Consider the following 16,269-nt stretch of genomic DNA (forward strand, 5'->3'; position numbering starts at 1 on the left):
CCCACAGAAAACCCGGCTGGGGCAGAGCTGGCACCCCCGGGCTCCCAGCCTCGCCGAAGTGGGGAAAGGCCAGGTGGAAGGCAGCGGTGGAGGTTAGAGGAAGGGGTTGGTGCTCCCCTCGTCAGCATCTCCATCCCTCCGCAGCTCCCCACGGACCCTCAGCTCCCGAAGGGCCAGGCCTGACACCCGTTCCCATCAGGAACAGGATCAACAGCCAGGCTTCTTTTACTTAAAAAAAAAATAAAGTCAATTTTATTCAAGAAAAACAAAACACATGCCCATTGCCACCCTCGCCGCCGGACGGACCTGGCTCCACAGTTTAAAACTCGGGACGTTTCCCCTTTCCCAAAGGCCACGGTGCCCCAGTCTGGCACAGAGCACCCGCTTCTGGGGTACAGTCCCTCCACAAGACCTTCCTCTGGTGTGAGTTCATCAGCAACCGCAAGAAAAGGCAGGGCGGTTGTGCTGCATCCCGGGGACAGCCCCTCACCTCTGCTCCCACTGCAGCCCAGACGCCCCACAGAGGGTTGCAGCCCATCAGCTGTCTCCCTCCCTGCTTCAGCCCTGCCGTCCCCCTGAGAAGGGAGTTTGGGGGACTAAACAGAGAGCCCCACACTGGAGGGACGGGGGCAGGACAGTGGGGGCAGGGTGTGGTGTGCAGGATGGGCTCACAGGGGTTCAGGGCTGGTTCCCCAGCACCTTCAGCATCAGCAGTGCTTGCACTATGAGCACACATTGCCTGCAAAGAGGGCCAAGAGCTGAAATCCCTCCTTCCTAAAACACTGCTTGTTTGCCTCCCTGGGTAGCAGCCCGGGAGAGCGGGATGCCGTCGGGCGAGGAACCAGCGCCGTTGGCCTTTTCAACTACGGCTGAGCCATGAAACGCATGTTGCTCAGTAAAGCAGCCGCTGGAAAGAGGGGAGAGCTGATCCGGCAGAGGTAGCGGCTGGACAAAGACCAGGTGTAACCAAGTGAGGCGGTGCCAATGAGGTCAACAGCTTAAAAAAAAAAATCAAAAATCAAAACTGAGAGAAGCAGCATTGCTCATGAGGCTGTTTGGCATGATGTGCTCCCCAGCCCACCCACGACGGAGGAGGCATGTTCAGCATGAGGGTACCCTGTGCTGGGGAGGGGAGGGCTCCCCGGGCTCCCCATGGGGCTCAGCCGCAGTGTCCCCTTGCCCTACCCCACTGCAGGTAGCAGCGCCCCGACCAGCCCAGGGGATGGCCCTGTTGCCTTCCCATCTGTGCTTCGGCTCTGAGGAAGGGGTACCCCACTTCACCCCCGCTAGTCCCATTGAGGCAACCCACCAGCACTGCCACCGGGCCCCCGCTGAATGAAAGGGAAAGGCAACAAAACAAAACCCATGGCACAAACGGAAAGGGGACCGCCAAGCACCGGCCTGAGGCCACCGAGAGGGAGCGAGTCGCTCCGCGTCCCGGCAGCATCACCCCCGTCACAAGGCGCAAGTCCCCACACACTACAGCTCCGACTGCGAACGGGAGATGCGCGGGCCCTTGCGGATCTCCTTCCGCTTTTCCTCCTTCTTCCTCCGCTTCTCCTCCTCCCGCAGTGCCTTCTGGAAGGTGTCAGCACTGGGGAAAAACTGCAGGGTGACAGTGGAGGGTCAGCATGGGGGCACAACTCCCAGAGGCACAACTCCTCCCAAAACCACCAAAGCCAGCCCTCAAGCCCCCCTGACACCGGGGGACATGGCACAACATGAATGGCGTCCCAATGTTCCCATGGGGCAGGTGGCCACAGGAGGGGGGAGATGACACTGGGTGCCTGAAGCTGATAGCAGCCCAGTCGAGGAATTCAGCCACGCTTCCGCCATGTTGGGAGTTTTTGGCCACTCTCCACCAAACCACTTGTTCCCTTCCCCAGCCGGCTGCTTGTAGCTGTGATGGGGATGGGGAAGCCCATGGGGGGAGCCAGCGGTGCTGCTGTCTTACCTCGGAGTGGTCCGCTTTAAAGGGATTGCGGTAATCGGGCGATTTCTCGCTGATTCCCAGCTCCTGAGCCATCTGCAGAGCAAAGCGGAGACCACATCGGGGAGCGGTGCCTCCCACCTGCGCCCCACCTCCATGACCAGGGTCATCTCCTCCCACCAGCCCCCTCTATGCTCTTCCTCCATCCCTCAGCCCACAAACAACCCTCAGACATGGGGTACACTCCCCCTGCCCTCCTTTCACCCCAAGAACCTCACACCCCAGCCCCAGCAGCAGAGAGGGGATGTAATGGTAGGGGGGGAATCAGGAGCCATACCAGCCCCAGGACCTGGGAGTGGGGTCCCTGCTCAAACACGCCCGTCAGGTTGCAGAAGCCAATGCCCCAGCGGATGAGGCTGTTCCAGTTGGAGTTGCGGTCGAAGTAGTGGTGCACGATCTTGGGGAAGCGCAGGACGACATCCCCGAAGAAGGCGGTGTTCTCCACCACGTGGGAGTATGCTGTGGGGACAGCCACCAACCCCATCGGCACACATGCCCCATCCCACTGGCGCCAACATCCCCGCCAGGAGGTGGGGAGGCTAGGGGCAAACGAGTAGGCTCCCCAGTACGAACTGGTCAGAGAGGCAGCAATAGGGTCCCCAAGAGGCAGGGACCGGCCCAGGCCTCGTCTGGGTAAACGGGGTTTCATACCTACTCCACCACTGGTCCCAGGAGGAACATCAGCGATGTTCCAGAGCAACAGAAAAGGCAGAGGGGTAAGGACTGGAGAGGACCTACCATCCTTTATCTTCTCATCCTGAGGGAAAGGCCCGTCGGGTGGCACGTCAGCAGCAATGAGCACAGCCCGAGAGTCCTCCAGCACCTGCCAGAGCCCTCGGTTACTGCGTTGTCTTTCCAGCTCTTCCCTGTACCTCGGGGTGCTGCCCCAGCCGCCCCACTTTGGAGCCACCTAGCCACCCACCTGGTCACCCAGCTCTTCTCTTTGACCCCAAGGAGGCACCTCAGCCCTCCCTGCTTTTCCTGCCCACCCTCTCCAGCCCTACAGCACACGGAGCCCAGAGCAGCCAGCACTGTGGCTCACTTTGAAGAGTCCCTTGAGCATGATGTCAATGATTTTGTACTGCTGGTTGACGTCATTGAGCTCGATCAGGTTCTTCAGTGCGTTCATCTGGTCCTTGCGCTTCACCTCAAACAGCTTCTTATCTGCACTGCTGTCAAGGGTGCCACCAGCACACTCCCACCATGTTCCCATTCCCGCTCTCCTCCTCCACCCAGCACCATCCCAGCCCCTTCTCAGTTCTCCACAGGTTGCCTGAGGGCCAGGGAGTAGCACCTAAACCAGGATGAAACGTGGGTTTCCAGCGAGCCCCTTTGCCCGGACATCCCAGTGAGGCACTTAACAATGCTGGGCACTCATGGGGAGTTTTCTACTTGCCAGCTCTTGCTCCAGCTGACGGGCTGGAGGAGGAACATGAACTCCCACCTTCCCCATACGTGTCTCATAAGCACATGTATTAAATATTTTCACACTTTGCCTGTTCACCAGGGAATGTAGCTATGTGCTAAGGTGGGCTTGTATCAGCCCACCTCCTTGTGGGCAATAAACGCCCAGGGCACAGAGGAGACCAAGTGCTACAAGCCTAGGAGCCCTCTTCCATCATTCCAGCCAGTGACCCAAAGCACTGAGACCTGCAGACCTGCTCTGCCACATGGCTGGCTGCACCACTCCCAAGAGCGGACTGGGAAACGCGCTTGGCACCCAGCACACTGGAGCGCTGAGCTCGGGAGAACACCAGGCACCACTGAAAAACCCACCTTGCTCCCGCACCGAATCGGGTGCTTGGTTAACAAACCCAGGAGTTTGGCTAAAGCCCTTCTATGGAAGAGCAAAGTGGCAACTGCCCAGCGGTTCTAGGTCCTCTCTCTTCCACTCTCCAGTGCCCCTTTCTAGTCTCTGACCCTTCCCCTGTGTGCGAGCTCCCTCCAGCCTCAGCAAGCACCAGCGTGGAGGTGGGACATGAGGGGCAGGCTGCTGAGAAGGATACAGATTTCCAAGCCGGAGTCCACCCTCTGTTTCTCCAGGTCTGTGAAGGTGCCCCGAGACAGCAGCAGCACCAGCAGAAAGGGGCAGATGAAGAAAAAATCCATGTTCGGCCGTCGCAGCCTGGAACAAAATGGACCAACAAAACCAATGACCAGTGAGGAGACTTGTCAAAGGGAGCAGTCTCTCCAGACTTGATGTGCCTCTCCAGACTTGATGGCACATCGCCTTTGGCACCAGAGTCCTCTTGCCCACCTCTCCCTTGTCTCCACAAGGAGTTTGAGGGAGAAAGTGGCCAGAGCAGGGCCACGGGGCGATGCTGCAGCGAGGGAAGCCCTGGTCTCCCCCCCCTTTCTACCTGCCTCCGCTGCCGGCTGGGCCCCCAGGGATCTGACTGAGCACTCACCCAGCAGAAAAATTAAGTCCTACCCCTTTTCCCAAAAATAACAGCTAGATTTTTGCTGGGTTGGCAAGTTAGAGCAGCCCGGCAACTGAAGCGGCAGGGCTGAAGGGAGGAGGAGGATGGCCGAGGGGCTGAAGTCCACCTCTCCTTCAAGTGCCAGGCTTGACCCGCTCAGCCATCTCACTTCACCTCTTGCTGTGCTGGTATTTGAACCCTTCCCCTCACCACAAGCCGGGCACCAGCTGCGGGCCCCACACCAAAAAAGCAGCAGTTAGGTGACCTGGTGGTAACTCCCCTGTCGCCCCAAGCGCATCCCTGCCCATGCGGAGCCTGAGGCTCTGTAGGGATGTGGTTGGACAGAGCTGCCCCTCATCATGAGGGTCCCTCAGGCAGAGTCAACGTGCAGCAGAGAGGCGAGAGGAGAAGATTCCCGAGAACAAGGACCATGGTTCCTGGGACAGCCTAAACCTCGAAAAGGAGAGCAGTACCTCAGCCTCCAGGCAGTAGGACTCAAAGTGGCCTGTCTGTGGAGCTGAGCAGCGGCCACTGGCAATTATGGAAGCAGCAGCAGCTCCTTCAGAGGCATCCCCTGAGCCGCCTCCTGCTCCCGAGGGAAAGGCAGACACGTAAGGCCACCAGCGCTGCCATCACCCTGCCGCCCTGCTCCCCTCCCGAGTCGAGTTCACCCACCTGGCCTGAGCCTCTCTCTGCGATGCCCTAACACTGGAACAGAAACAAATCCCTCCTTCACACCAAATCTGTTTATTCTTTTTTTCTTGTTGTTTTTCTTTTTTAAACAAATAGGCCCACGAGTGAGGCAAAGCAGGCAGCACCAGCAGCTCTCCCAGCCCTGCAAGGAGCAGCAGCAGCTCCCACCGAGGCTGAGCCAAGCACCCTCGCACCTCCGACGCTAGCAGGGAATTGGTGTCAGGCAAAAACGAGAAACCCTCTGCGTTATTTTGCTGCTGTGCTTTGCAAAAGGCAGCACCCCTGCAAGGGAACGGATCAGAGTAACTACAATCAGCGTTACAGAGGAAGACACAGCTGCCCTGGTGAGGGCTCAGCATCACACCCAACCTTTCGGATGCGATGCTGAGCCGAGATGGCAGGACAAGCCTCCTATGCCAGGCCTGGGGTCTGTCCCCTCTGCCTGCAGTGGCGTGAGGCTTAAGGCACACTTCAGCCACCCTGAAGGCTGCAAAGCACACCAACGTGCCGAGGCTGTAAGGAGAAATCTCCAGCCTGGGCAAGCAGATGCTCTGCTGGACCCACCAGACTGGTCAGCTTCCAAGAGACCACTTCACCCTGCCAAAAACCACAACCCAAGGGCCTGAAGCCTGGCTCAGCGAGGGGGTGAGGGTCCCCTCTCCATAGAGCCTCCCAGAGCCGCTCGTTCCATCCCAGGCTCTGGGGGAGCAGGAAGCGCAGCAACTCAAAAGCACAAACTGTGACTGCTCTGGGACCCTCCTGTTTGCCCATCAGATCTGACATGCGGCCATAAGCCGGGCTGGCTATTTGCTGTGCCCGTGGAGAACTGGAGAGACCTTGGAGGCAGCCTGTGGCCTCCAGATCAGGCTGAAAGGCAAAGTTGAAATGCTGCCCACAACAGGTCTGCCACGCTGCCCACGGCAGTCCCAGCACATGTGGTCAGGGTAAGGGCTCCCGTGTCTCCCCACTTCTGACATGGGAGCCGGGTGGCCAGAGCACATCTCGCAGCCGCTCCAAGGAGGAAGATGGTGAGCTGCAAAAAACACCGCTCAGGCAGCAGCAGAGCAAAGCATGGTTCTCAGCTGCTCAGCTGAAGCGGTTGCTGGCCAGCTGGTTGCTGCAGTAGAAAGGCCACCAGCCTGCCTGGCTGCCCCCAAGTCTCAGAACAGAGACTGTCTTTTCCAGAGACACGACAGGAGATGCTGTGGTACAGGTGGTTAGGGTTTTCAAATAAAATGTTTTTAATGACTTTACAAATCCTCCTGCAGCAGCCCTACAGACCGTGGCTGTGAGACAAGGTCAGAAGAAGAGGACTGGAGAACCATGCCACACCAGAAGCCCATCATCTTTTCGTCTGACCCCTTCCCTGCTGACACTCGTTCTTACATCAAAGCTACTGACCGGCGTCATCCATCAGGGCTGAAACACCCCAGTGAAAATGAAGCAGGAGCCAGTTGTTGCCATCACCCATAGGGAAAGTGAGGCTGCTAGTGCCATGTGGGACCAGCCTGAGCTTATTTCCCTTCACTGCCCTGCCCATTTCACCCCATTTTAATAGCAGAGGACGTTCCCTCCTTTCCAGGCCGGACTGTGTAAGCTCAGGAATGCCAAACCTTCTTGCAGATGTTCCTCTGTGCTTTCCCCATGAACCCTCCCTCATGTCTTCACACCCGCTGAGGGACGAGATGAGACAGAACCACTGCAGAGCTGCTCCTCTCTTCCCTCCCTGCTCCTCCCTGAACCAATCCCTGCCAAAGCCAGCTCTGCCCAGTGCTCCCAGAGCAGTCCGGGGAGCCAGGGCCTGGCCTGATGCTACAGATGGAAGGAGTTTCCACCAATATTCCCTCGAAGCCCTGGCCAGCTGGTTGCTTCAGCAGAAAAGCCCACCAGTCTGTCTTGCTGTCTCCCATCCTCTTAATTTAGACGTGTTTTTCCAAAGACATGACAACAGATGCTGTGTTATAGATGGTTAGTACTTCCCATTAGAATGTTTTTAATGACTTTATAAATTCTCCTGCAGGAGCCCCATCTGAACTGAGCATCCTCAGGATTTATTCACTTAATGAGCTCGCAAGACAGAGCCACGCTGCCACGCTTCAGCTCCCAGGAGGGACTTTCGCAGGACCCCCCTTCCCCTCCACAGGGCACTGCAACGCAGGGGAAAAAGCATCATTAGCCAGCTTGCCCCGGGAGCGCACTGTGGCAAAACGAGGAATGAAAACTCCCCGCCCCAGGAATCCATGCCCAAGCCGCTCCTCCATCAACCTGATGAGGATTAATCTCATGTCATAGCCGAAGCAAAAGCTTCAGAAGCGAAACGCAGGCTGCTCGGACTTCTGCTAGGGCATTTCTGTACGGGGCTTACAGGATCAGGTGCTTCAGTGAAACAACAACGGCCGTTTACATACGCTTACCTCAAAAGTCCCTTAACCACCAAAACCAGACCTCGTATACCATAGGGACAGCCGCCAGCCAGGGTCAGGCAGCCCTGACCGAGCCAGCGAGCTGCTGTGATTTCCACCAAGGACGGGTCCGTTTCAGCCCACCTCGGTGCCTCCCATCCCGCTGGAGGGGGTCAGCAGCACCCCGAGGGGCTCGGGCGGCTGCGGGCACAGGGAGATGGGGATTCTCTTTCAAGCACCGCTGAAACGAACGGCAACCGCACGGGGATGGAGGCGTGGAAACCGGATTAGCCGAGACTACCCCAGCCGCGCCGTGGGAAACCCACCCGGAGCCGTGTCAAGCGGCCGCCGCGGGCGGCACACGAGGGGATGCAGCCCCGCGGGGCGGGACGGCTGCCCCCCCGGCGCTGGCGGCAGCCGGCTCCTCACACCCGCTCCGAACCGGGGCTCCGGCGAGGAGGGAGAGCAGGGGGTGATGGCAGAGCCCTTCGGTAAGGGCGAAGCCGTTTAACCAAAGGTCCAGCGAGGCACCCCCGGGGCCGCACTGCCCGCCCCGCTCATCGGCCACCCGGGCTGCTCGGGCTTCCCTCCCTCCAGGGTCTCCTTCTGGCCTCGGCCGGTTCTAGAGGGGGGCAGCGCCGCAGCGGCCACCCCCGCCCCGCCGTCCTGCCCGCCCGCGTCCCCGGAGCGGCTCCCGGGCTGCCCCCGCCTCCGCCCTTCCCTCCTGCCCCGCCACGGCCGAGCAGCCCCCGCCGACCCCGCTGAGACCTTCCGGGGAGAGGAGGGGGCCCGGCCTCCCCCGCCCCCCCCACCTGCGGGCCGGCTACCAGTACCGGGATCGGCGCTCACGCCCGCCGCGCTGCCATGCCGCTGCCGCCGCTTCCCCGCCCCGCCGTGTCACTTCCTGAGCTCCCGCCCCGCCCCGGCCCCGGCCCCGGCCCCGGCTCGGCCCCGCCGGGGTTCCCGCGGGCGGTGCGGGGCCGGGGAGCCCGCGGCCGGGGCTGGCGGGAGCCGGGCCCCGCTGCTGCTCCTGTTGCGGGGTTTCCCCCGGCTCTGCAAGGGAAGGAACCTCCTTCATTAAAGCCCCAACGAGAAAGGGGCGCTTACAGGGTTTGGAGGCAACAGGTGAGCGGGGGTCTGGGGGTGTAGGCGAGGGGACCACCCGTGAACTGGAAGAAGGCTCCTCTTCCCAGCGGGACAAGCAGCACATCTGCTTCCCCAGGAGTCCTGGCCGAGCCCCCCACCACCCAGAGGAAAGGGGCCATCCCGCAGCACCACCAGCTAAGGCAGGTGAGCAGAGCGTCTCTTCCATAGCCTCTGCCACCCGTGTACAACATCGTTTTCACCAGGCAGTTCTGTATTTTGATAACCGAGAGCATCAACCAAGCTTCATCCCACACAGAAAAGGAAACAAGGAGTCATTTCAGTAACTGAGCTTTATAAATGATTTTCAACAAACCTTTTTCTGAAAATAAGCTACGAATGACTGCCTTCGTCCATCTTCTCTCTACTACTCACTGGGAACAAAAGGCAGGATGGGGTCTCTTGTTCTTACTCTGCTGCGTGCACGGTATCTTTTCAGTCTCCAATGTGTGAGAGGGACACTGCCACGCTTCCCAGGCATCTGTCATTGATGGCATGAGCGGAAACCAAAGGGAAGGCATGGCTGAAATCTCAGCATGCTACAGAAATTCCCACAGTTGACACATGGCTGACAGGAGGTTTTCATGACTAAACCAACCCTCCCCCAAGCCATGGAAACCCCCCCCCCAACACATGTGAGAAACACCAGTGTGGGTGAACCTGAAGAAAGTCCTTTCTTGACAAAACCGATGTCAAAGCTTGTTTCTGGCCAGAGGATTTTGTCTTCCATGTTCACACCTATTGTATTCAGATAGCCACCACTGCTGCTTTTTGACCGTATTCAAAATCCTTCCTAGCAACTGAGATTTGAAGGTTTCTTCCTATGTGGAAAACGCGGAAATGAGGAGCCACTTTATCAATATAAGAAGATCTCCTGCCCAACTTCCCTCACCCCTATACACACAAGTAAAGGCAGTGGAGAGGAACTTCACGGGGCTGGATGGTCACCACCTGGACAACTTGCACTCTGAGCATCCCACCACAGAGCAGCAGTATCACGTTGGGGGTAAGCACGAGGACGAGCTACTCCTCACAGATAACAAATGCCTCACCCAGTACATGCCCTAGACATGGCTGATGACGGTGTCCCACAATGGAGGAAGGCCCCACCCCAACAGGAAATCACTGCTGGGGCCACTTCCATCACTGCTACCTGTCTGAGGCAATGCGGGGTGATGAAAACAGGAAGGCAAAAGCAGACAGTTTGAGAAGTAAACAAATACTGTACCAGGCTCCCTCTTTCTCCACAAGAAATCTGGGAGCGGGCCTTGCCTCCTATTCACAGAGAAGAGGAGGATTCAGTTCTCAGCAGAGGACTCTTAAGGCCAAGCAGAACGCAATTCGGTAACTCCGCTCAGCAGTTTCCGAATGCTCACTGTCCTTTGAAAGCGCTCAAGTCATCTTTGGGTTTCCCCGACTTCACAGGCAGGCTGGCGCTCCCTCGTTAGCACACAGACAGAGGTTACGCGATGGTTCATCCCCCAGGGAAATCAATACAGGGATCGTTACTGCTTTAAGGTCACAGGCTCCCTGGCCTGCTCCTCTTTCGTCAGACCACCTCTGCCGTATAGATGAATGTAAGCCCAGCAGAGAGACCCATCTTTAATCCCAAATGTCTCCTCATTCCCAAATGTCTTCCCAAATCTGGGGATGATAAAGTCTTTCATCCCAAAGTTAGCCAAGTGTAGCAACCACTCAGAGTTTTTTTCCACTTTTGTTTGCCTTCAGCTGGAATAAGGAAGGATTAAGTATCCCTTCTACCCCTCTTACACCTACCACCCTCACATCACCTATCAAAGGCGTCTGCCCAGCAAAGGATACACAACGTCCTGATGTTTCACGCAAGTGCTCCTCTGTTCCAGAAGGCGCTCCAGCAAGGTCTGAATGGTGCCTGACTGCACTGGCTCCACCTGGCAATGACTGCTCTGAATCTGAGCAGTCAGAAGAAAGAATGACTTCCAGACCAACAGGAAACTGTTGGGCTTGTTCCTTCATACCTCCCTCTCTCATCTCCACACAGAGCAATTAGACCTTCGGACTTTGACCTTGGGGGGAATCAAGGGGCTGCCCAATATGACGATGCAGTTTCGGCAGCTGCTAGCATCACTCTCTTTCCGATTTCACCATACATCCCTCAAGGCAGCAGGCCAAGCTAGCAGCTGCAGGATTCTTCATCTTACTATAACCTCCTCAAAGGAAGTTTATGGCTCCCCATCAAAGGCTAAAGCAATCCCCTAGGGATTCCCTTCTCATTTTCCAAGGTGGTCAACTGCTCCCTTACCTGACAAAGGAAGAGATGAAGAGCACGAGATGTGGCCTCAGGCAGCTCTGCTAAGTTGGCTTCTGCTGCCTCCTGGAGAATCTGGCTAATTTCTTTTTGAGAAATAATATTGCTGCTCTGATATCTCAGAAACTTGAACAAAGGAAAAAATAGAGGCATTAAAGAATGAAAGACCCACAGACTGCAACAGTGACTCATCTCCTGGAAAGACCTCTTCTATGTAACGGGATGCTGCAGCACCTTAACCACAAGCCCGATTTTACATCACTTCTAATAGAACCAGTGCAAATATCCGTGTTGATGGTGTTCTGCTTTACAGCCAGACTTATCTTGGTTTAGGTCGCAAAGGAACTGAAACAAGCCAGGTAACCTTTAAAAGTGAAATAAGAACAACAAAGACTCACAGACCCGTCATGTATTTGGAGGGGGAAGGTTCGCATTAATAACCCCTTCCTCTCATCCACCGCCATGAGGGCTTTATCTTCAGTATTTCTGCTAGGCAGGACCACATTCCCTCTCTCGCTTGCAGGCCCCAGGTACAGCAGGGAAGTAGGTTGCAGTAACTCCCTGCCCTGAAAAGCCAGGTCTGGAAGGTCAAAGATGGGGAGATGAGCTTTGATGCCAAGTAGAGCCCTGGTCTCCAGGGAGCAGCAGCAAACTCCCTGACTGGCAACAGCAGTTGCATGTGTCTGTACGTTTCCCCTCTCCTCCCCAGGGGTCCTAGATGATATAAATAAATGCTACAAATACCAGAAGAACAGGACGTGCTCACTAGCAGCAGTTAGTTTCTGCAGGGTGTGGAAGGGAAGTTCACTTGAAACCATCATTATTATAGGGTAAAATATAGTGACAGACAAAGCCGCAGCAGGATCTGAGATTGTGTGTGCATAGGGGGTAAGTTCCAATAACCGACCCACACGCGCTGTACCGACACACTGGAAAAAGAGGAGAACAGCCTGCCCTTCCCCTGCTCACCAAAGTCATCAGCCTGAGAACTTCTGGCTGCAGAAGGGACTTCTGGCCCCCATGGAGTAGTGTGAAGAGCAGGAATCGGTGCCAGGGCTGTGAAGCAACATGTAGAGCTGGGGAAGAAGGAGCAGCCCATCAAAGACAGCTTTAAAATCAGACAAGTGACAGGCTGGACTCGGATAAGGACAGTCTTCAATACTGACTGCAAGTTTCTCTTCTAGACCTCATGCTGTGAAACACTAAGGGGATAATTTGCTCTGTTCTTACTTCCTTTTTAATCTGCTGATCTCTGGGCAAGAGTTTAGTCATGAGGACAAAAGCTTAATAGCTTTTTTAAGCAGAAAATATATTTTGTCCACCTTTGTGCTGGTACAGGAAGAGAAACCTTCTCCTGGGGTGCATGTCATAAAACAGTAACGGGATATCTTTAGCCAGAGTTTTAAAAATAATACCCTCTGGTTTCAATATGAGGACAAGTTTCCTGACCACAGGTTTTATTTAGCTGCAGAATACTCTTTGGGAAATGAAGAAAGACCTATAACATAAGCTGCACAAACGGAGCCTGGATCCGCATCAGAGAGCGTACTACGGGGACCAGCCATGCTGATGGCAGCAATGCAAACAATCAGTAGAGAAAATGTTCTTAAGAAGGAGCATGTAAGAGAGGTAAGGCCCAAGGTCACCATCTGTGACAGCGTGAAGTCTCTCACTGAACTTCAGTGTTACTACCTTGCATTTATTGCAGATTAGGATGTATTTATTGCATGGGATGGACCATTACAACAGGTCAGCTGATATAGCTTGTTATACCATGGCAACTCACCAGAGTTTCAGAAAGGTCCCTTTTCCACTGGCAGTCACGTAACCTCCCTATGGCCACTACAAGAATCTTTTCTATGGGAAAACAATACTAAAAAATAATCTAAAATGTTTGGGGGTATCTTTTAGTTGGCGGAAATGAGAAAATACCAACACTGTGCACTGAGCCTGCTCTCTACATCTGGAAAAATCTCTGGACCAAGAGAGGGCTTTAGAAAGCCTCAAATGAGGCAACTGCTAGAGGCCAAGTCCAGGTCACTCTCTTTGCAGTGTTCTCGCATCTTTTGGTCAAACATAGCTATGACCCTCACTCTGCTTGGAATAAAGAGACTCCTGATATCACTGTTGTGAACTTCTGCACCACAACAAGAATTTAGGCAGCCAAAGTGCCAGGTTCAGTTTTCATTCAACCACTTTCCCTCTCCCACCAATGTCCCTTTTGTCTGGTATTCATTCACTCCATCCCCTTCTCTCTCAGTGTTTAAATGACTGAATTGAACAGGTCAGGGTACAGAGAAATTTCTGTGTCTTTTAAGATCAGAGCCAGCACCTGGACTTTGTGGCAGGAGGCTGATAATAAGCAGAAGGGTCTGTTCTTCCCCCTGACTGTACAACGCTGTCATATTATGTTATATTGCTAACATGGTATACATTAGGTCTGACATGAACTTTGGAAACCGAGGTCAACATTGCCCGTGGAAATCTAGAATTTCCAGCTTCCATTTCCTAAGGCTGCCTAATACCCGTTCTCCCTTCTCCCTCAGGACCAAACTCTGACCAATGCTGTCCATGTGGAAGATCCATCATATTCAGATTCACTCTTCCCTGTATTTATGCTCTAAAGGTTTGCTACAACTGGCCTGGAAGTGGAAGACTATTCCTACACTCCCTCCATTCCTAAACCTTTCACTGTTACCATATGAAGGGGGTGGGGAATGACTTCTTTACTTCTGTTAAGCATCCTGGTGTCCAGAGGCAAAGTGAGGGCTCATGCCTGCAGGGGAGCCAGGCACTGTGATTTCATCCCACAAAGCACAGGATTAACTTTAGCCATACAAGTAATTTTTCTTATTGAGCATAAACTCATTAAGCATCTGCTCCAGGGTGCTACTGGATGAAGATCAAGGAGCTCAAAATCTCTGCAGGAGAGAAACTCAGGAGAAGAAAGAGCAAGAAGACTTTACCAACATCCTGGTTCTTCATAGACAGGTATTCCACTAAGGTTTCCAGGCAGGCAACCACAGCTTGAGAGAGCAGGAAGTCTTTCTGGAATACCAAGAGGGGGGAAAAAGAGAAGGAAAAAACCAATCAACAGCTATCACAAGAGGAAAATTCATAAAGCAGCAGGATCTGAAGTGCGTGCAGCATAGGGAAATAACACCCTTCATCTCCTTCACGGGATGTAACGTGCTGCAAATTATCTGTCACATCAAGGAGCCAGACAAAGGCACGACTACTTATTCTGAGACTAAAAAAAAATTAAGTAAGTAACAATCTCCAAAAAGTAAAGACGGGAACCCAACATCGCTCAAGAGAGTTAAACATAAACTGATGTACTATCCCCTGGAGCCCAACGTCACTTGAGCAAGTTAAATGTACACTGATGTACTACCCCACAAAGCACCTTGCCAGGAGCGTGGGGGAGGGAGTGGGATTTGTTACACTTTTCCCTCCTCTGTCCCTATGGGCGTGGCATCCCTGCAGAGCAAGAGATGGGAAACAGAGATCATCATTAGTACAGAGAATTTCAGCTATCCAGTTCAGCAGCAGGGAGTACCGCATAGCTTGATTTACCTTCTTTCTCACTGCACCATGCTGCAGCAAGTGCATTTTCCCTCCTCCTCCTCATGTCTGTAAGGGGTGGAAAATGCAGGCAGAAGGAAAAGAAATGCAGTTCCTTAGGTTCTGCAATCTAAGGTGGTTTCTTCTCAGGTTAGTGTACCTGCTTGAAGCCCAACCACACTGGTGTTGCTCCAAAAGTCATATTTTATATACCTGCAACTGGACATGCACCAAAAGGTTCTGCAGACTGACAACCAGCGAGAAGACTTGCCGTGTGGCAAGGGGGTGCAAGGCAGCATCCTGCAGTGATGATGGCTGTGGTTGTGTAGCACCTTGGGCTGTGTTTTGGCCAACCATCACCAGCAGAGAGGAGGAGAAGTTCTGTCGCAGGGCAGCTCTCAGGAACTGCATGATGCTCACTAGACAGGGAGCCACTTATTAGTGTGTGCCAGTATTTTCCTCTCCCCTGCCCCGTGTGTTGGTGCCTGTGCAATAGCATGGGAGAGGGTGAGAAGAGAAAATTTGGGCTTAAGGGCCCACCGGAGTTGCCCAGCAGCTGCTGACAGCTGCAGGCAGGAATGGCAACATGAGTTCCCTTGTTCGTCTCCTCCCTGTCAGATGCTATCCCAGTTCACACTCAGTTCCAGATGTCACTATCAACCTCCAAGGAAGATATGCTCAAACACAGCAGAACTCCCATTTGCCCTTTCTCACCACCAGTTATGTACTCTCAAAGCCAAATGGACCAAAGCTTCCAGACTCCCACCAGCACCTGCACCATCCCATCCCATAGTCACCAGTTCTCCCTTGTTGCCTGTAGCATGGTACTAGCAGATGCTTCCAGTCAAATCCCTGTAACTGAGGCAAAATACCTAACAGCAGGATTGGCTTCTTCTTCCTGAAGATGACTGCATTCAGGACTTCTGTTAGGTCTAGAGAGAGTGTCTGGTGAACCTAGAGGAGAATGAAATATAAGAGAATAAATGGTGCTAGTCTGGACCTGGTAAAAAGCCCTCTTACATACTTTCAGTCCTTAGACACTGCCCCATGATGACCATCGAAGAACAAGGGAACAGCAATCGGGTGTCAGGATTCTGACCCAGAAGGGAGAGTCACATCACTGGGCCTTCAAGTTTCACCCACCGCCAGCCCCGCACACCTTCCAAACCACAGTGCAACTCGTTTGCCTGTCTCACGCTCACTACTCCCTGCAGGCCCTCTGGCACATGGCTGGCAGACTGCTGAGCACACCGAGTGGTGGCAGGAACAGCCACCACCAAACACAGCTGTGCCTTAGCCCCACAGCCAGTCAGCAAGACCGAGTCGCCAGGCAGCTGAAAGCCAGCAGTGAGGACAAGAATCTGGCCCTGCCTGCTGGAGCTGGGAAGCCTGCAGAGAGCTCAGGGCTAGGAACTATGGCATGGGTGAAGGAGGCAGAGGAGGTTAGGGACTTGGGAACTAGGGGAAACAGGAAAGGGCAGCTTGAGAGGGCAGCCTGCAGTACACTGTTTCCCTCACAGAGCAACCATCCAGCAGCAATGGCATAAAGCCTCACAGAGCCTCAGAAAGGTTCAAGCTCTTCACTAAGGCAGAGAGTTGGCATGGCAGGGTGGGCATAAGGACCACAGGGATTATTCCTTCAAACCGTCTTCTGAAGAGAGACATGTTCAATAGGAGAGCTAGGAGTACCTCCTGCAACAGGGTGGCAGTGGTTACTTGTCTAAGAACGGACAAGCCAAAGCTTTTAATAGCCCCCCATCCATGACTCAT

At 54.5% G+C, this 16,269-nt stretch overlaps 1 protein-coding gene across 1 annotated transcript in view; it reads right to left on the reverse strand.

The window, feature by feature from the left end:
- Nucleotides 1-1,479: 1,479 nt before the first annotated feature.
- Nucleotides 1,480-16,269, reverse strand: part of MEI1 (meiotic double-stranded break formation protein 1) — a 47,080-nt gene continuing 32,290 nt past the window's right edge. The window contains exons 25-34 of the mRNA XM_086610737.1: nt 15,372-15,453; nt 14,713-14,918; nt 13,902-13,983; nt 11,895-12,011; nt 3,997-4,104; nt 3,033-3,154; nt 2,729-2,813; nt 2,268-2,449; nt 1,955-2,026; nt 1,480-1,605 (exon numbers count right to left, since the gene is read on the reverse strand). Of these exons, the coding sequence (XP_086466863.1) occupies nt 1,480-1,605; nt 1,955-2,026; nt 2,268-2,449; nt 2,729-2,813; nt 3,033-3,154; nt 3,997-4,104; nt 11,895-12,011; nt 13,902-13,983; nt 14,713-14,918; nt 15,372-15,453 (1,182 nt within the window). The remainder of the gene's footprint in view (nt 1,606-1,954; nt 2,027-2,267; nt 2,450-2,728; nt 2,814-3,032; nt 3,155-3,996; nt 4,105-11,894; nt 12,012-13,901; nt 13,984-14,712; nt 14,919-15,371; nt 15,454-16,269) is intronic.

The sequence above is a fragment of the Tauraco erythrolophus genome, chromosome 4 (genome assembly GCF_009769465.1).
Source record: "Tauraco erythrolophus isolate bTauEry1 chromosome 4, bTauEry1.pri, whole genome shotgun sequence".
In the NCBI taxonomy this organism is placed as follows: domain Eukaryota; kingdom Metazoa; phylum Chordata; class Aves; order Musophagiformes; family Musophagidae; genus Tauraco; species Tauraco erythrolophus.